The 20140-nt window shown below is 42.3% G+C and overlaps 1 protein-coding gene across 2 annotated transcripts in view; it reads left to right on the top strand.

The window, feature by feature from the left end:
• Positions 1–17380, top strand: part of Npas3 (neuronal PAS domain protein 3) — an 883936-nt gene extending 866556 nt beyond the window's left edge. Inside the window, exons 10-13 of one of the 2 annotated variants that reach the window (XM_013033452.1) lie at positions 10416–10563; positions 14172–14296; positions 15939–16385; positions 16431–17380. In XM_013033452.1, coding sequence (XP_012888906.1) covers positions 10416–10563; positions 14172–14296; positions 15939–16385; positions 16431–17380 — 1670 coding nt within the window. Of the gene's footprint in view, positions 1–10415; positions 10564–14171; positions 14297–15938; positions 16392–16430 lie in introns of both variants that reach the window. The other variant, XM_013033453.1, reaches the window with a different exon arrangement.
• The last annotated feature ends 2760 nt before the right edge of the window (positions 17381–20140 follow it).

Below are 20140 nucleotides of genomic sequence, written 5' to 3'. Positions count from 1 at the left end.
CCTCTGGATATGGATAAATTACATTAATAATAGCAAGATGTCAGTAGCAAATTGGCTCTAAGGGTATTGCAAATGAAATGAGTATATATAATTACTTGATAAACTCATTTCTTTACAGAGTATTTTTTTATTTTATTTGCTTGTGTGTATGTGTGTGCTTGCGTGTACATGTGTCAGTCCTGGGGCTTGAATTTAGGGCCTAGATGCTGTCCTTGAGCCTTTGTGCGTAGAGCTATAGTATTCTACCACTTGCACCACAGCCCCACCTTTGGCTTTTTTTATTTTTAATTGGAAATAAGAGTCTCAATGTACTTAGCTGCCTGGACTGGCTTTGAACCATAATCCTTAGAGCTTAGCTTCCTGAGCAGCTAGAATTACAGACGTGAGCCACAAGAGCCCAGCAAACTTTTATTTATTCTTATCTTCAGATGAATATACAAGAGGTTTACAATTTAGCATGCCCCGTACATCTTGATCAGTTATCCTTTCCATAATTTTCCTCTCCTACCTCTCCCAACCAGCCACATTAACTTTACCATTTCCCTTTTCACATGTATACATTGAGAATTATGACTGTGTTTGTCCATTTCCCATTCACCACCCCCTTACCACTACCCTGTCTCATTCAAGACATTTCCATTTCCTGATGCTCATGTTGCTAAACTGTGACTTCCTTATGAAGAACTTGAATGTGCAGTAATAAATGTTATACAAATTAGGGGAAAATGAGATCAATTGTTTTTTTTCCCTCAGATATTTTTCCTATACTTTGTGTAGGGCTGGGAATGTGGCTTAGTGGTAGAGTGCTTGCCTAGCATGCATGAAGCCCTGTATTTAATTCCTCAGTACCACATAAACAGAAAAAGCCAGAAGCAGAGCTGTGGCTCAAGTAGTAGAGTGCTAGTTTTGAGCAAAAGAAGCTCAGGGACAGAGCCTAGGCCCTAAGTTCAAGCCCCAGGACTGGCAAAAATACTTTATATACTCTAATATATAGTATACTTTTATAAATACTGCATGTATGAATACAAACAGTAATATCTTACCTGTTCACATTCATGTAATATGCCTAAGTGCTTGCTATCTATGGTACTTTATATTGTTGCGAGGTTTGAAACTAGCTAAGATAAGGCTTCTAACATCAAGGGGCACACATACTAGAAGAGAAGACAACATGAAATACCCAGTTCTAATTACATGGCATAAAATGATGATTAGAAAACCTGAAGTGGGAGAAATCAAGACAAGGCTAGAGAAGGAGCACACTTACCACAGATATTAAAAGAGAGTAGCAAGAAGCCAGGTAGGCAGGAGATGTAGAGTGGTGCCAGGGATATTTCAGGAAGAGAAGAACATAGGAGGGATGTGGAATACAACCAGAGAGCAAAGTTGACCTTTTTCTTTTCTCTTTTTCTAGTTCTGAGGCTTGAACTCAAGCTTTTGTGCTCATGGCTAGCACTCTACCACTTGAGCCACAGGTCCACTTCTGGCTTTTTTTTGTTGGGGGGGGGTAGGTTAAATGGAAGATAAGTGTCCCATAGATTTTTCTTCCCAGGCTGGCTTTGAACTGTGGTCCTCACATCTCAGCCTCCTGAGTAGCTAGGATAATAGGCATGGGCCACCAACACTTGGAACAAGTCTGACTTTTTATCAACTGGTAAATTCAATTCTCCCATGCATTCTTGCTCCTTATTAATATTTTGATTAGTAGCTGCTTTTATTATAGTGTTTAAGGCTTATAATTGATGAAAACTAACCCACTGTTCAAGTAAGGTATGAACAGAGGGGGAAAAACGTCAATACTTCTTAATCTTTCTTCTTTTTTTTTTTTTTTTGGGTCCGGTTGTGGGGCCTGAACTCTGGGCCTGGGCACTGTCCCTCAGCTCTTCAGCTCAAGGCTGGCTTTTTTCTTTTTGCTTATGTGGTGCTGAGGAATCGAACCCAGGGCCTCAGGCATGCAAGGCAAGCGCTCTACCACTGAGCCACCTTCTCAGCCCTTAATCTTTCATTTTAACCTAAATCAAGTAACCTAAACAGAATCAGTTCCATCACTTCTTATAATGGCATCTTGTTCTTAATTTGATGTAAAGTATTTTCTCTATCAAATTAGCCATAAAACATCAACATCATCTGGCATAGCTCAAAAAAAGAATCTCAAATATTTATAAAGAAACACTGAGCACTGGATTTCATTTATGTATGTGTCTAGCTTATGTATGTGCCCATCAATATGGGTTATCTAATGATCAGTTAACTTAAATGTCTTCATGAAGGCCCACATCCACATCTTGGAAATTTTGGTAGGTGTATCAGCTAAAATGTATCTGGTTACAAGTAACAGAAATCCCAAGTAGAGGTGGCTTAAACTTCCTTTGTAATTGTCTTAGCTTTCTCCTCACGATCAAGACTGCTGTAGCACCCACAAAATAGTAGCTCCTGAAACAGTCAGTGCTGATGTGTGTTCACATAAAATACACCCCAAACTTCCCCACTGGGTGGAGTGATCCCCATGGATCTTGCCATCCAGCTTCTTTTCATACCCAAGCCTAAAACACACAGTGGCTAAGGGATAGAATTACTATTCATGTTTTAAACAATCAAGCATTAGCCCTCCTGGAACTTGTGAGGTGGGAAAGGGGAAGGGTATAAAACAAGACCTCTAACATAAATTCTGTTATCTGGAAGGAAACAGAAGTATTCATTCACTGAACCATCAACAATAGCTGTCACATGGAGAATCCACCATGTTTTTAACCACAGAGCATGTGGACTTTTAAAACCCGCTTTAACAAAAAAGAAAAAGGAATTAACCTGGCACCAGTGGCTCATACCTGTAATCCTAGCTACTCAGGAGGCTGAGATCTGAGGACTGAGGGTCAAAGCCAGCCCAGGATGGAAAGTATGTGAGACTCCTATCTCCAATTAATCACCAAAAAGCCAGAAGTGGAGCTATGGCTCAAAGTAGTAGAGTACTACACTTAAGCACAAAGGCTCAGGGACAACATCCAAATCTTTAAGCCCCGGGACCCATACAAAAAAAGGAGTAAGTCCATGCTTAAATATACAGATTTTATAAAGCACTAATTTCTGTAGCCGTATGACTGACCTTTTATATATTTCTTCTTAAAGATGCTTAGTAGAGTCAACAAAAAGCAGACACTCGGGATCTACTTGGAGACATAAAGTTCCTATAGTCTCCATCCCATTTGTCATTTTTTAGCCTCCACTATATTCCATTCAACTTGACAGTGCTAATACTCTTACTTGCTCTGCTCTTCATTTTTAAAGAAGCACTCACTGTGGGGAATTTACGAATGAAAATGGCTAGCTACTTGCCACTGAAAGGCAAGTAGAGCCAAACCCCTATTTTAAGAGTGAAGGAAACTTTTCATTACTTCACACCATAGTAACTCCCCCTTGAGTTTTTTTCATCACCCCAAAATTCACTTCAAACCTACACTGATTCCCTGGCATAAGGATATAGTTATCATGTCTAATTCAGACTAAGGTCAGAGGGCAGACCCAAGATAAGTCCTGTTTACTGTGATATCCCCTCATGCCTCGCACAAAGGACACTCTCAAAATAATCTTGTTGGATGATTGGAGAAATCTTCCCTTCCCCTTACTCCCTAGCCATCAATCTTTCCCAAATCCATGCTTAAGAGTTCACTGCTTCTTTCCTTTACACAAAGTACTGCCTCTTCCCTAAAAAAAAAAAAAAAAAGAAATGTTCTGAGGGCTTTGAAAATACTGTGGCTTAACTATTTTAGGCTGCAAAGGGAAGGGATGAGTAGGAGAGAAACTTTCTGGTTGAAGGGCTGGGAAGGTGGCTCAGTGGTAGAGCACTTGCCTTGCGTGCTTGAGGCCCTGGGTTCAATTCCTCAGCACCACATAAGCAAAAAGAAAAAGAAAGAAACTTTCTGGTTGAAAACTGCTTGGGGAAAAAAAAAAACAAAACACAAAACCTGAGATCTTGGATGTCAGTCATACCAACACTTTGATTCTTTCCATCCTAGAACATGATACAAAATCTATCAGTGTTTCAAAGCCTTGGACTCCAATTCACAACATTATTATGAAGGGGAATTTATTTTTGAAACTTAACAAATTGACATGTGCTAAATCAATGAAATGTTTTCTGCATGATTCAATATTAACAGTTAATAAAAATCTATCAATTGGCAGTACAATAGAACAAAGCCTCTTCTGAGGTAGTAAATCACACAGATAGTAGTTCAGGCAAGGCCTGTCATTAGTGTATTAGGGGGAAAAATCCATAGATGATGCATACTCATTCATAGACCATCCACAGGTCTTTTGTCCTTGTGCTCGTAATTCACATTAAGTATCAAATATCATTCAACTTTACCAAATGTTCCTCAGCACATAGATTAAAAAAAAATAAAAACCTAAAAACCAATTTGTAGATGCCTGCCATTTAGAAGACATCTAGCTCACTAATTGCAAAATCTATAGGGAAGTGCCCAGCATCAAAGCCTCGGCTGATCCTATGAGTGCTTCTAAATGAAAAACTGTCTGTATTCCTAGTAAATAAAGCACTTCATGCAGTCACTAGCTGCAATGCTGTTTCTCCTATGGGTTTTCAAAATGACCTTCCAGTAAGCATCAAGGACTTATAACTTTTTAGATAAAGAAACTTGTTCTTGTTTTAAGTCTATGTCAGGTTCATTCCCCTATAGCCCAGATTTTCAAAAGAAGAGGAAAAAGTAATCCAGAATTAAAAAAAAAAAAAGAAAAAAAAAACCTGTTTCCAGAATGAAGTTCCCTGTCAGCCTGCCTTGGGCCTTAGGTGGAGAAGCCGAGATTAAAGAGTCAGTATTCTTTTTCATGTTTTATCTGCCAGTTTTGTGAATGTAGAAAGAGAAAGAGTGGCCACAGCTAAGCATCCAACTGTGGTATTAAATAGAAAGTATGACTCTAGCACAACACCCTTATGCCCGCGCACACGCGTGCGCACGCGCACACACACACACACACACACACACACACACACACACACTCCCCCTTAGCTCCACAGCCATTGATGAAGGTACTTTGAGGAGGGAGTGAGCGGCCCTGCAGATGTGTCCTATTGCCATGATGATAATAACGTTCTTTGTTCAGCTGTGTGAATGTGGCATTTCTGATGAGCTCACTATTTCCTATTTATTCTATACTTACCTGAATGCACCAAGTATTGCAGCCTTTCAATGCATATGCAAACCAACTAAAATGTCCTTTTGTGAGATACTTTACTAAATGACTGCTTTGATATGCGTTCTTCATCTCCTCTTCAGACTGCATTCCATTGCTTCCTTCTTTAGAAGACACAACTCACTATTTAGCCTCTTTGGCTTTGATTTTGTACAACAGCCCAACAGGAAGAGACTATGTATGCTTTATTCTTCATATTTCTAAAGGCAAATTTATACTGATTTGTTTTGATTTACTAAGAGAAGTATGTTCCTGCCACAGACACTGGCTTCCTTTATGTCCTTTCAGGCATCAGCCTTGGACTGTGAACTAAGTTTTCCCAAGGAAAACTGAAATCCCTTAGCTGGTATCTGTGTGCTAGGACCTGGACACCCACTGTAGCAAAAGGTTCCTGCATCTTGGAGACAAGTAATTATTCTCTACAAGCAGCACAGTTCTTGTATGCCAACCACTAAGCCTGAACGGAAAAACCAGGTGGCATTTTAAAAGAATATTCAATAAAATTTACCAAGTCCCTTTTTTTTTGTTTTGGTTTTGAGGGAGTATTTGATGGTAAAAGGTCACATGTTCTAAAATACAAGCGTTTTGCAATTTTCTTCTGATAGAGCCATATTTTCCAGAGTTAGAGGGGGGTAGTGTTTTGTGAGGTGAGCAGTGGCCTAGCTCAAAAAGGAAGACTCAATTTCTCTGTTTATCTGTATTATATTCTTCTCCCCAGTGGAGGGTCACCTCTGTTCTCTGAAGAGCATCGCTTGTAACTCTAAGGCAGCTTGGGTTAGAGGGTGCGGTAGTGCTTACCCCACATCTTGATTTTCCTAAGAGCACTGACAGCCAAAACAGTTGGTTATCTAGGCCCAGAGGAATAAAGGTAATATCTTATATGGTGGCAGAGCCCTTCACAATTATGTCTAGACTATTCTGAATTGTAAGTAAACATGTGAAAATCTAGTTATCTTCCCTATGTTTCTGTATGTACCTGTGAGAAACCATTCGAATTTTAAACTAATTCCTATCACATTCCCTTTAAAAACAGTTATCATGTGCTGGGTGAATTCATTTGAAGGTCACACCAGCTGCTCAACCTAAGGATTTGGGACAGTAGTGAAAAAGAAGATGCAGCTTATATACTGGAAACTCAACCAATATCTCTTGGATGCAATTGTAGGGCTATAATCAACGTATCTCTTTCTCTCCTTCTGCTTCCATTCCCTATAGAATTAATATACATAGATATGAATTTATTCCTGAACTCATTGATTTGATGGATACCTATATCTTTTCAACTATTCTTTTGGAATGCCTTATCAACTAACCATTGTACTTATTTCTGGTTTCCCAAATAATCAGACATAAACATTTTCACTTTGCTCTGCAATCTACATCTAAAAATTTTAAGTAAGAACACAGCCACAAAATTCAAGAGAATCAAAGGAAGTTTTTTTTGTGTTTTTCAAGTTCTCTAATTTATTACTCACTAAAAATCTCTCTCAAACTGGCACCAAGGTGGCTTTTCTTCTTCAGCTGATTAGGCCCGCATGAGCTCAGGAAAAGCTGTCAGATCCTGCCTCTGGCGCAGCTGGAATGATCCAACTGATTTGCCAGTATGGTTTTTCTTTCTTTCAAGAAATAAGCTTCATCCCACAAATCATATTTATTTTCTAGATGAACCAAGCCCTTCCCCCCCCCAAATTCCTTGTTCGTTTTAAAAGTAAAACACCCTTATAACCTCTTTCATGAAACTTCCTCAAAAACAAAAGCAACTTGGGTTATCTTTGGTCAGCATTTCAGTTTCGTGGGCACTAATACCACACCATATTTGCAGTTATCTGCATTCCCTATGGCCTATGCCCTGTGCCCTATGCAAGGGTGCAGGGGTCTGAGTTTCACTCATCTCCAGAAAAAAGTCATCATGTAAGGCCATGCTAAAACGTTTACCCTTTTAAAATTCTGTCAGGTTAGCCCAGGGCAAAATGATGAGTTACATCAATCTTGTCTTCCTCAGCTGCCCGCTGTGGGCGCTAAAACCTGCTTCTTGGTATTCACCACAATAACCTAAGGGCAATATCATAGTTCCCTGACTCCCCAAGGAACCCCTTGCTTGCCAATCCTTCAATCCTGTCCTCCAATCAGAACTCACCACTCACTGAGACTGCCTCTCTTTCTTTTGGATCTCCTCTCTCAGCAGATAACCCCTAGCCTGAGTTTGGTAAAGACTATACTAACATAATTATGCATCCTAGTAAATTGGTATTTATCATCTCAGGATGCACAGATGTGTTTAAGAAGACCAGGTCACTCTGCTTCATCTCAAAAAGATGGCATGGTATCAGTCCTTTAGCAAGTAAGCCTTTCAGCTCTTTCTACAGTAGATGGCTGAGAACCACAGAGGCAGATGTTTTCCCAGATATCTACTCGCTGTTGGGGTTTTCGTTGAAGGAAAAGTACAGTAAGCCCACCTTTGCAAATTTACCATATGTGGCTCTGACTAAACATGATCAAAATAAGTAAATGAAAGGCCTTTCAAAAAGCAAAAGGTTTTAATTCCCACATTTGAATTATGTAGCTCAGTTAATGCAGAGGAGCACACAATCTTCAGTTGCCATCAATTGTGTTTAAATCACTGTAATCCACTGTTTCCTTGCCCTGAAATTGTAAAAATTGGCCTCCCATCAAAAGCAAATGGCTCCCCAAAAGCAAAGTAAATAGTAATGCGCTAATTCAAGTGAAAAGTGAATATATGAGATGTTACAATGGCAGGTCTTTAGAAGAAGTTGGGTAGCATTATGGGGAAAATGAATCAGGCATCGTCAGTATAGTACTGAATTCTGTATCTTGAGCATTCATCTCAGTGATGGCTTCCTTATAACTACATACTCAAAAATACCAAGTGTCTGCTGCTTTATTAGAAAAATGATGGGATGAGCTTTATGTTGATGCAATTTCTAATTTTATTTTATAACTTCTTTATTCGTTTGCCCTTTTCTGTATTCCATATTGTAAGAATCTTTTAACTTTTACCTGCTTTGGGTCACATTCTAGTCCACAATTCCCATCCAGGATGAGCTGACAGGGCCCACCTTGTTGTTTCCATTTGATTCTAAAAAGGGGATTCTTCCTTTTAATTAAGAATATAACAACCGTGCTGGAATGTGGCACAAGTGATAGAGTGCTTGCCTGGCAAGCAGGAAGCCCTAGTTTAAACCCCAATACCACCAAAAAGCAAACATAAATACCACAACTATTTGATATTATCCTTTATTTTAAATATAAACAGAACTGTGCTACCAGCCTGACTGGAGTAGTGTATGTTTTTTCTGTAAAGAATGTAGACAGAATGACACAACCCACAACTCCTCGATTAAGTTAACCAGGTTGAGCAGATTTGAATAAAAGCACATCTTGTTGCATGCAACAATGATCTGACAGAAGAGTTGGATGGCAGAGTTAGTATTTTACTGCTTTCAGCTTCACTACGCAGTTTTAGAGCCATGCATGCATACTGTCAGAACTTACAATTGCCTACAAAAGGAGAGTACAATGCTACCTGTGGAGCCTCATCACCAAGAGAAGGTGATGTTTCAGACCTTAAAAATACCCTCAATTGTGCAGTCCTTTCAGAATGAAACCTGCCACGATATGAAACACTCATCAAGGCAAACCTTTTTCAAGCAACAGTGAAGACATTATTATTAAATTTTACTACCATGCATGTAGCACACTGTGAGAAAAAAAAAGGGGAGCTTTGGAGAAAAGCATCAGAGCATATATGTTTAAAGATATAACATGTGGAGGTTTCATTTGCGATCACTTTCATAGGCAGAGAGAGTGGCTCGCGACATGACTGGAAGAGTTTAAGTATCTTGAAACATGACTTTTTTTGAAAGTGACTCCCCTTTATCCATCCACACACACCTCCAAAAAAATCAAAATGTACTTCATGAAACTATTGTATATGAAGCACTTATTAGCCGTAATTAAATGGACAATATGAATTTACTACGTCTTTAGGACTCTGGCTTGTTCTGGTTTAGAGCAAGATGATTAATGCAAATACATATTACTTGAGATAACCATTTAGCAGCTAATTTAGCCAAATTTATTACAGCAGTTAGAGGTTTTTCATTTCAACAGACGGAGACAAGGACATGCCAAAAGTGGGCCACATAGATGAGTGCATACTGCCCTCTAGTGGCCAACCAGCGGGTGGGACTTCCTGGGGTGGGGGTGGGGGGGAGCATAGAGTTGCTGTGATCCATAACCAACTCCAAACAGCAGCTTCTGTACATTTTCAGCATCCTTTAAACCATTCCCTTCCATAGCACTTTATTTCAGGGGATGATTTACTGCACTTTCCCCTTTTACTAGCTCAGGAGTACCCAGATACAAATCAAATCAATTTCAACTTGGCAAGATTTTGGTTAAAGTATCATTTTTAACATCTGCATTTTAAAGCTCTCTTTCAGTAGGTATTTAATGGCACCGTTTCACATTACTGATTGTTTTTACTCGTTCCTTCATTTTAGGTCATATTTCAGAGTCTGTGTGGAGCTGTCACTCTGTTTGGCTCTAGCCAAGTCAATTCCATGTCTCCCCCTTAGGCCAGGGATTCTCTCTGACTCAATGAGGGGATTTATTTCATCCCAACATTCAGCAGTCTCACCTGAATTTCTCCCAACTGAGCAGTATCAATTCAATCCATCTGAGAACAATAAATCTGGTTAGCCAAGATCAAAAGGGACAGATGAGTAAAGGTGCCAGTTGGTATTGCTGGAACTGATCGAAACAGAGATCGAAATGATCGAAAGAGAGAGGCAAAGCATCTTTAGAACCATTCAAATATCCAGACCTCAAAGAGGACTTCCAAATATATCACATCCCTATATCCTCTGCTTCCCATCTCATGTCAAACCCAGTGACAATATTTACAATGTAGTAAGTGCTCTGTGAGCCAAAGGATTTGTAGTCCTCTTATTCTTCCTTTCTGCCAGAAAAGAAATAAAGTCTTGATACAGATGCCAATAACCCTCCTCCAGCACAGCCACTCCAATGAACTGTTGGCTTCACCAGCCCTACTAGTGGCATCTTACATTAAGCCCACAGAAGGGGTAGAGGTTCTGGGCTTGAGGATTTGCACAGATGAGAATCACATGTCCTTTGTCTTATTACCATCCCTTCTGTTTTGTTTTGTTTTTTTTTTCCTCCAGTGCTGAATAAAGGTCAGTGTGTGACGAAGTACTATCGCTGGATGCAGAAGAATGGAGGATATATCTGGATACAGTCTAGTGCTACCATAGCTATTAATGCCAAGAATGCAAATGAAAAGAACATCATCTGGGTGAATTATCTTCTTAGGTATATCTTCTAATTGTTTTATTTCCCAGTTATAAGTTGTGCAGCCCAATGATGTAAAGTTATATTATCTTTAAATAATAAGTAGTACAGAGTTTTATGGAAATTCTGCTCCCCTTTCCACAAGTTTCAAAGAAATGTGAGAAAACCAAAATGTTGGAAGGATCTCTCAGGGAAGATTTACAAGATTCTAGTAATTCTTGAGTTGCCAACATTTGGCCAACTCTGTCAAAAAATTGCTTTGGTTTTTCTCACAAAAAAAAAAAAACCATGATACAGACTTCAGCCTGAGACAGAAATATTTAGCTGAAGTATTCAAGCCGCACGCTTTTACCTATAGCCTCCACACTCTCACTCATACTCTCTACTCCTTGTGAAAAATAAGCAAAAGAGATGGAGAGGAGGGACAGAGTATATAATATTCCTATTGCTCATCATCCCTTCCATGCCCTCAGCCTGCTCTATAGGGTTTGATTCTCATTTAAATCTGGAGAAACATAAACTGCTTTGCCAGAATGATGATGATCTCATGATAAAAAGTGGAGACAATTTTCCTTTGCCTACTGATGTGATCTCGGACATGTTCTGCTGCTCTTACAGTATGTCTTCAAACTTATATCCATAAATAAGTCCAAGCTCAATTGCTTCGTAAACTCTGTTGTGCCATACCTTTTCTCTTACCCTACTTTCTGCTTTTGGACCCAAACAAGCAGAAAAGTAAGACCAACAGGTAGGGTGATTTGTAGTTGGAGCGAATCTTCTAGAAGGTTCTCCACCAATCTAAGAGGCATAAAGAGGCATTTCCCATTTCAAGGCAGTTTCACAATGCTTGACTTAGCTTCCTCCCACCACCATCATACCAGTCTGGCTTCTGTGTCCCTAAAGGCAGTCCAAGAGGGTCCTCATGTGGTCTAAGTAAGAAAATTTCCAGTAGGTCTAATGAATGGAAGTTGGTGCCCTTTGGCTGATAATTTTGACGGGACTACCTGAATCCCATTTTTCTTTGAGACCGCCAAATGGAGCTGAGATGCTAACAAGGCTGGCTTATCAGCATAGTGGCCCTTCAGTGTTTCACATACTTTCATGATGACGTGAAGGCACGAATGTGCTTGCTTCCAACAGGGTATCAATCAGACACTAATGATTATTGCTGTGGAGAAGGCCTTAATGGCGACCACTTAAAAGAATCTTCATTAATCTACTTTCTTTTATCTTTTTTGACCTCTACTGCTCTATGTTAATTCTCTCCCAAGGTAAGAGTATGTGCATTTCTTGGGGCTTTCTCCTAGGGTCTTCATGCAAACTATCCCTTGTAGTCATGATGTGCTCCAGAGGGTTCTGATATCGAGGGATCCTTTTAGAGATTGCTTCATGAAACAGTCATTTATATGTAATGCAGGAAGTGATACTCAGGTGCCTAAACAGAAAATAGAAACAAGGTATTATGACGTTATATTCTTTAGTAATAAGCCAAGCAGACTCATTACTACAAAGCATGAAACAGTGGTAAAAGGTTACATATTGTCTTCCACATTTTTTTTGGGGGGTCCGGTCGTGGGGCCTGAACTCTGGGCCTGGGCACTGTCCCTCAGCTCTTCAGCTGAAAGCTAGCACTCTACCACTTGAGCCACAGTGCCACTTCCGGCTTTTTTTTTTGTTTTTGCTTATGTGGTGCTGAGGAATTGAACCCAGGGCCTCAGGCATGCAAGGCAAGCACTTTAACCACTGAGCCACCTTCCCAGCCCTTGTCTTCCACATTGATGTGAACAGGACATTAAGAATTTCTGTCTAGTTGTTACTCCCATTTTGGAAGACTGTTTTCCACTCTGAACCTTTCTCACTGCCTCATCAACCCCATGACTTCCCAGCCTACCTCCTATGGTAAGGGTAAGGTCAGTCTGAACAACTTCGGACTGATACCACTGACCTAGCATGGAGTCAAATGGTACAAAACTTCATGACTGCTTGGTGATCCTATTCCATCATATTCTATAATAGACAGGAAGGAGGCAGTTTGGATTTCAAAGGCCAGACTTCGGGCTGTAGAACCTATTTCAAATGTGACAGACCTTTTCCAGCTGACCCAATGACCTACAGTGAGGTCAGCAATCAATTGGAGGACAAGTGACCATTTAAACCCCATGGCACCTAGACAAAAGAAAGTGATGTCAATGAGCTTTAGTATAGGACATTCCACCAAGCTAGCCACCCAACAACCCATCTATAGGCTGGATATCTAAAAAGGAAAGGAAGAGACCTCGGCAAAGCAGCAACTACTAAAGTTTGCTTTTCTTCCCCCTATTCATAGCTTTTGTCCTTCACTAAAAAACAAACCATGTTTTCATTTCAAAATGTTTTCCTGCTCAGAATCCCTCAGTCCCAGGGCCTAACCAAGCTCAATCTAACTTGTTCTGAAATTACTGCCCTTCTGTCTTCTTTCCTCCCTTATAATACAGACTGAGATTATTCAGAGAAAATGCTCTGTCTACCTTTCTATCATTAGTCTCATCTGATTATCTGGAAAACTCTACTGCGAAAGCTAATTCACACTAAGGAGTAAATGCCTGATAATCCTTCTGGTTGAATTAACCCTCAAAGGAACTTTTGAAGTTTTAAGAGTAGTTACTGAAAGAGTGCCTCTTTAGTATAGGAATTTCACTTCACTAGAGGTTAGCAAATGAGTCAATAATCATCTGTTTGGCTGGCCATCCTGGACACATAGAAGAGGCGCTTCCCATTTCAAGGCAATATGTTCTGCTTGTGCCTTCAGATTATAGAGGCTCATACATTGGGCTTTCCAGAAGATAGCCATCTCAAACTGACCAGAAATATTCTACTTCCACAGGTGGCTTGTTTCTACATTAAAAATAGAACAAAAATTAAATATGTTTGCGCAAATGGGGTTAGATCCTTTCTGCTAGGGCCCCTCTCACACTGGGATCCCCCACACACACTGCAATCAGATCGCTAGCTAACAAGTCACAGGTGTACACCACATGAGAAGATGAAAATGTGATTGTAATGGGTGTGTTGACAGTTCGGTAGCCATAATCCACACATCCCAAGGTGCACCTGTGCATCTGACAGATCGTTAGGCACTGAGGGCTCACCTCCCCCCACCCCTTCACCACCACCACCACTACCTCTGGAACCATCAGAAAAACTGAGAAGTTACACTAAGGGGGTTAGACAAGGGTACTGAGGCAACAGATTCATCAGGAGCCCAAGGAAAGATAGGGCACACTGGGGGGTATGGGAATGAGTTGCTGAGAGTACTTATTTCCCCAGCTCCTCAGGTGCTGTACTGGGAGGAATGTCAAGAAGCACAGTTCCCTTGCCCCAAGTAGTACCTGACTGATTAGTTTAAAAGATTTTTAGTGCCTTTTATGTCCCATTTGGATATTCAGTCACTGTAACAGAGTGCACCTGTATCCTGGAACAGGCGATCCAAGCTTCGAAATAGTCCCACAAAGAGCTAAAAAATGATTTTCTGTTTAGTCTTCTAAACTTTCTAAACTCCACAACTGTGGCAAGGAAGTGTCAGAAATGGTTCACAGCAAATTATGCAGAGTGAGTGCCTGCCCTCCTAATGAATGCCTCCCTCCACACAGCAACCCTGAGTACAAGGACACACCTATGGACATTGCACAGCTCCCCCACCTGCCAGAGAAAACTTCCGAATCCTCCGAGACATCTGACTCTGAATCTGACTCTAAAGACACCTCAGGTATTACAGGTATTACTACTTCTCCATGTTCTGTAGCTTCAGGTTGCCTCTCCAAATGCAAGGGTGGGGTGGTGGCCAAAGGGCCATGGCCAGAGAACCAAACAGCCCAATTTTATATCATGATGTGCACACCAAGTTATTACTGAGTCTCCTATCGTCTCTACACATAAATGCATATATTTACATAACATATAAGTACATACATGTGTATATGTATGTTGTTGTATATATGTATATAAACACACAGATAGGTAGATTTAGTGTTAGTCCTTCCCTAGCCAACAGGAGTCATGCTTTAGTCCCACAGTTAACTCAAGCCTCTTTCCTGGAAACAGGTATAGGAATAACCCTGCCAGCTCCAAGAAAGTTTGTGCCTTGGAAAGCTCCAAATGTTCAGAACTGATCTAAGCTACTGAACCTCTAAAGCAGAATAATTTATATATGGGTGAATGCCTCTTGCAGGGTGCCAGACTGCTATTTGTTTTCTGAATGCTTTACTATTCCCCATTATTTTGGGAAGTAGTCTTCCTAAAGAGTTATTTGAGAATAGGAAAACTAATACAAAATTTTACTTTTCCTTCAGTTCTCAATTGCCTTCCATTGACATGCAAAGTCAGGGAGCACAGAATTCATAAAATGTTACAGCTGCAAGAACTTCTAAGCCTATTTTAATCCTACCACTACAACTACAGAAGGGGAAATGAAGGCCAGAGAAGTTGCATGTTTTTTCCAAGGTTCTAATGCAGGCTGCCATCCAAACCCATCATGGGGGAGCCATAAAAATCACCATCATCCTTACATATTTTGAGGCTATTTACTGAGAAAATGAATTCTCCCTAAAATGCAGAAGATGACAAGTCTCTTCCTGTCATCAGGGCTCCTCCAATACAGTGACAGCAACATGAATGTCTATACACAGGACACAGCTTCAGGAAGGCAGGAGGAAGGGACAAATATTCATAGTGGATCTTGATAATATTCCTGCCCCTTCAATTGTATCATTTGGAAATTCTTTACTACAGCAGTGAAGTACATGGATTCTTCCCACCAGTTATACTCCTTCAGAGGAAAGAGACAGAAGCAAATTAAAACATACAATGAATCAGATAATGAATCTAAGTGTTAGGGAAAAACACTTGCTAGAGGGTGTGGCTTCCAATAATGATAACAAATATTCTGCACCAGTGGAAGTCCAGAGCTCTTTAAATGTCACCTGGCATTCCATCATCTGTATACCTGGCACCTTATCCCAGGTTAATTTTGCCCCCCTGGGTATCTTTGCAGAACTTCTAAAGTTTCAATGTGCCTACGCATAAGAGGAGACCTACCATCCTGCATTTGCACCAGGTGTCCTGGCCTTTCTGAGGGCCTGGATAGCAGAAGCTTACTAAAAGAGCCAGCCATGGACCAGTCCCATTGACACAGTGTCGTTTTTCACATCTCCTGTCCCAACTTCAGCTAATGTAGGCCCTCAACAGAGACTGCCCGGGTCATTAAAGTCACTGGAAGGCGGTGTAACTGAGCACAGGACACCTCTTTCCCTCCTCCCCGCCCCAGTCTCCAGGTGAGAAGCTGGTTCTGCCCTGCTAATGCAATGTCCTCTTTTCTCTCCCCTTGCCCCTGCCCTCCCCCAACCCTGGGCCCTGCACAGAGGACAATGAGAACTCCAAGTCTGACGAGAAGGGGAATCAATCTGAAAACAGCGAAGATCCTGAGCCCGACCGGAAGAAGTCGGGCAACGCGTGTGACAACGACATGAACTGCAATGACGACGGCCACAGCTCCAGCAACCCCGACAGCCGCGACAGCGACGACAGCTTCGAACACTCGGACTTTGAGAACCCCAAGGCGGCCGAGGACGGCTTCGGGGGGCTGGGCCCCATGCAGATCAAGGTGGAGCGGTACGTGGAGAGCGAGTCGGACCTGCGGCTGCAGAACTGTGAGTCGCTCACGTCTGACAGCGCCAAGGACTCGGACAGCGCGGGCGAGGCGGGCGCGCAGGCCTCCAGCAAGCACCAGAAGCGCAAGAAGAGGCGGAAACGCCAGAAGGGCGGCAGCGCCAGCCGCAGGCGCCTCTCCAGCGCGTCGAGTCCTGGCGGTGGCGGCGGCGGCCTGGAAGCAGCAGCAGCAGCAGCAGCAGCAGCAGCAGCCGGGCTCGTGGAGCCCCCGCGGCTACTGTCTTCCCCTCACAGTGCCTCTGTGCTCAAGATCAAGACGGAGATCTCGGAACCCATCAACTTCGACAACGACAGCAGCATCTGGAACTACCCGCCCAACCGGGAGATCTCCCGGAATGAGTCTCCCTACAGCATGACCAAGCCCCCCAGCTCCGAGCACTTCCCGTCCCCGCCGGGCGGTGGTGGTGGCGGCGGCGGCGGCGGCGGCGGCGCGGGCCTGCACGTGGCCATCCCGGACTCGGTCCTCACCCCGCCGGGCGCCGACGGCGGCGGCGCGGCCACCCGCAAGACTCAATTCAGCACCTCAGGCAGCAGCACAGCCCTGGCCCCGGTGGTGGCGGCCGCGGCGGCCTCAGACCCGCTGTCGCCCCCGCTCTCGGCGTCCCCGCGGGACAAGCACCCCCCCGGGGGCGGCGGCAGCGGAGGCAGCAATGGCGGCGGCGGCCCCGGGGCGTCTAACTCCTTGCTGTACACTGGGGACCTGGAGGCTCTGCAGAGGCTACAGGCCGGCAACGTCGTGCTCCCCCTGGTGCACCGGGTGACCGGGACCCTGGCGGCCACCAGCACCGCGGCGCAGAGGGTCTACACCACGGGCACCATCCGCTACGCGCCCGCCGAGGTGACCCTGGCCATGCAGGGCAACCTGCTGCCCAACGCACACGCCGTCAACTTCGTGGACGTCAACAGCCCGGGCTTCGGCCTCGACCCCAAGACGCCCATGGAGATGCTTTACCACCACGTGCACCGGCTCAACATGTCGGGACCGTTCGGCGGGGCGGTGAGCGCCGCCAGCCTGACGCAGATGCCCGCCGGCAACGTGTTCACCACGGCCGAGGGACTCTTCTCCACGCTGCCCTTCCCGGTCTACAGCAACGGCATCCACGCCGCACAGACTCTGGAGCGCAAGGAGGACTGAGGCGTCCGCTCGCGTGCCTACGTGCGTGCGTGCGTGCGTGCGTGCACATGTGGGTCGTGCGCATGCCCCGTGCGCATGCGCAGGGCTCCTCAGAGGAGGCATGGTGGTCGGCGTTTTCAGTTTTTAGACCTTTAATTCTAGCACTTTGAATTCGAGCAGGTCAGCGTCCTCTCCACGCGGCGGTCCCCCCCCCCCATCCCATTCCCCTTCCTTTCACGTTGACTTAATTCTTTTGTGTAAAGACAAGTTTTATTGTTTTGGCCTTCCGAGGGTCAGATGACCAGTTCAACTGCCTGCCATTTTGTCTTCTTCTAAAGATGTGTGTTGGGTTGTTTGGCTTTTCTTTGCATCTTTATTAAGATGTCTTTAACGTGTATATGCCTCTGCCATAGAATACTCAGTCTCGTGGTCAAGAGATTTCTCGAGTGACAACCATTGAGGGTTTCTTCCTAAAGATCTTGATGTGATCAAGATGGAAAGAGACAAGCATAAACAATGTGCCCTGTTTGACTAAGTCAAATGAAATGGGGTGGTGGGTTTTTGTTTGTTTGTTTCTGTTCCTAATTCCTTTAAAAAAAATAGGGGAATAGTATTTTAGAATTTTATGCAGAATTTAATTCTCTTTTTTATGGTTAAGATTTTAAGATTTTTCTTACTTGCACATAAAAAAAATAATTTGGGCTCTTAAACTTAATTTCTGGCCTATGACTAGAATGTGTTGGGGTTTTTTTTGTTTTTACAAAAAAGTTGGACTAAATGTTAATTACTGAAACATTAACTTAATTTCTAAAATCATGGTGCTATCATTTATTAATCTATAATGTCTTCATACAAAATGCAGCTCCTGGGCTGGCTTTTGGGGAAAAAAAAGAAAAAGAAGAAAAAAAAAACAACCACAATGTTTTCTGTCCTGGTGTGGAGTCAGTTGCTGCAGTCTCCTTGGTTAGTTAAGACAAAGCCCTCATTAACGTTTGCTGCAGGATTTAAAATGTTTTACCTCCCAACTAACAAACATAGCCTCACATTAAATTTAATGGGTCAGTAAAGCCCTTTTAAAAGGGGGGCATTTGGTGAACTCAATCAAACTGATTTGAGGAGCAGTTTAGGTACATCTGCCTTTTGTTGAGCTTTTTATTTTTTTAACTCAGTCTAACTGAGGCTAATTTTACAACTTCAATAATACTTAGGAGTCAAAGAAGGAAAACATGTTTTTGTTGGGTTTTGTTTTTCTTTCACTTTTTGCTTAAAAAAAAGGAAGGTTGTATGTTGAGGGACTGATTTGATGGAATTTATTTTCTTTTGAGTTCTTATTTCTGGGTTAAAACCAATATGTTTTAAAACTAAAGAATGGGTTAATAAGCTTCAGACAGATAACTGCAACTGAAAACTGCACATTAAAGTTAAACAAAACAAAAAAAAAGAAAAATAAGGAAAAAGAAAAAAATAATCCTATTTTGTCTGCATTGCCAGAAATCAGTGTGGTGTCAAACACTCCAAATGACTGTCAAGTATAAATTCTTCTTCTGCTTCATTTTTGGCAGTTGTTTGTTAAGACATCTAATAACAGATGTGAGAACTGTAATGTGTACAATGTGTACGTGTCCTCGGCTGTCAGTCCCATTGCAGTTTCAATGTGTGTTTCTATATGCAGTATATACTAAGCTAACGTAGTTGTTTTGTCCTTTGTCTTCTCTGTGCTCTATCTCTAGTCTGGAGTGGTACAGTCCCATTCCTGCAGTCCTAGTGAATCAGTGATTCTTGGGGGTTAGTGGTTTTTGTGTGGTGGCCTTCCTCTGTAATGTCACCCTATACTGCTTCTACTGTCTGTGAATCCTCTGTTTTACTTTTGAAAATTCCTGCTGTTGCTTTGCTGGTGTATATTCTCCCTGCCTCTCCTGATTTTCCCTTCCCTTTCCTGTTTTCCCCTTTCCTTCCTCTGCTTTCCATCCCTGGTCCTCCAAATCCTTTTCATTCTCAGAGATAAAAAGACTCTTAACTAGCTCAAGGTTAATGGAGCCATTTTCCCCACAATGGAATTCTGGGTATGACTGACACACTCTCACTCTCACTCTCTCTCTCTCTCCCCTCTCTCTCTCTCTCTCTCTCTCTCCCTCTCCCTCTCTCTCCCCCCTCTCTCTCCAGGAGTGCAACAAAAAGCACTGAAGAATAATGCTCAGATATATTAAATAAATGATGCCATACAGCCTCAGTTGTTAACATTCCCAGAGTCCCTTGTGCTCTACCTATAAGCAGTGGGTGCTTTTCTTTTTTTTTTTTTCAGGTTGGCTGATGGAGCAATATATAAAGCAATTACCAGTGAGACAGAAAATTATTTCAAAGGTCAACCAACATTTTTTTAAAAAAAAAACAAAATGGGTGGGGGTAATGGAATATAGAATTGTCATATATATTTGTTTATTCGTGCAATGCTAATATAGTAACTCAGCTGTCCTTTGAATATCACTGTGTGGAGTGGATTCCTCTAGAACCTTTGATTCCATGAGTTGGGCCCAAGCTATGGTAACATAACAGAATGAAGTGGATGCCACAAATTTTAGTAGTGAGCTTACTTGAAGGATTGCAATAGGTTTAGAAGATGAAGAAGGCCAATTGAGAAACTTAAAGATTAATCGTGGAAGCTCTACTCTAGCTATCGAACAATCAAAGGAATGCACCTATCAGCTACAAAGAACAGCTAGACAGCTGTCTTATTTTTCTTTTATAAATGTTTCTGTGTTGTGTCAAAATGATTTCTGGTGA

This window comes from Dipodomys ordii, unplaced genomic scaffold, assembly GCF_000151885.1.
Source record: "Dipodomys ordii isolate 6190 unplaced genomic scaffold, Dord_2.0 Scaffold168, whole genome shotgun sequence".
Lineage (NCBI taxonomy): Eukaryota > Metazoa > Chordata > Mammalia > Rodentia > Heteromyidae > Dipodomys > Dipodomys ordii.
This window is presented reverse-complemented; position numbering and strand designations above follow the sequence as displayed.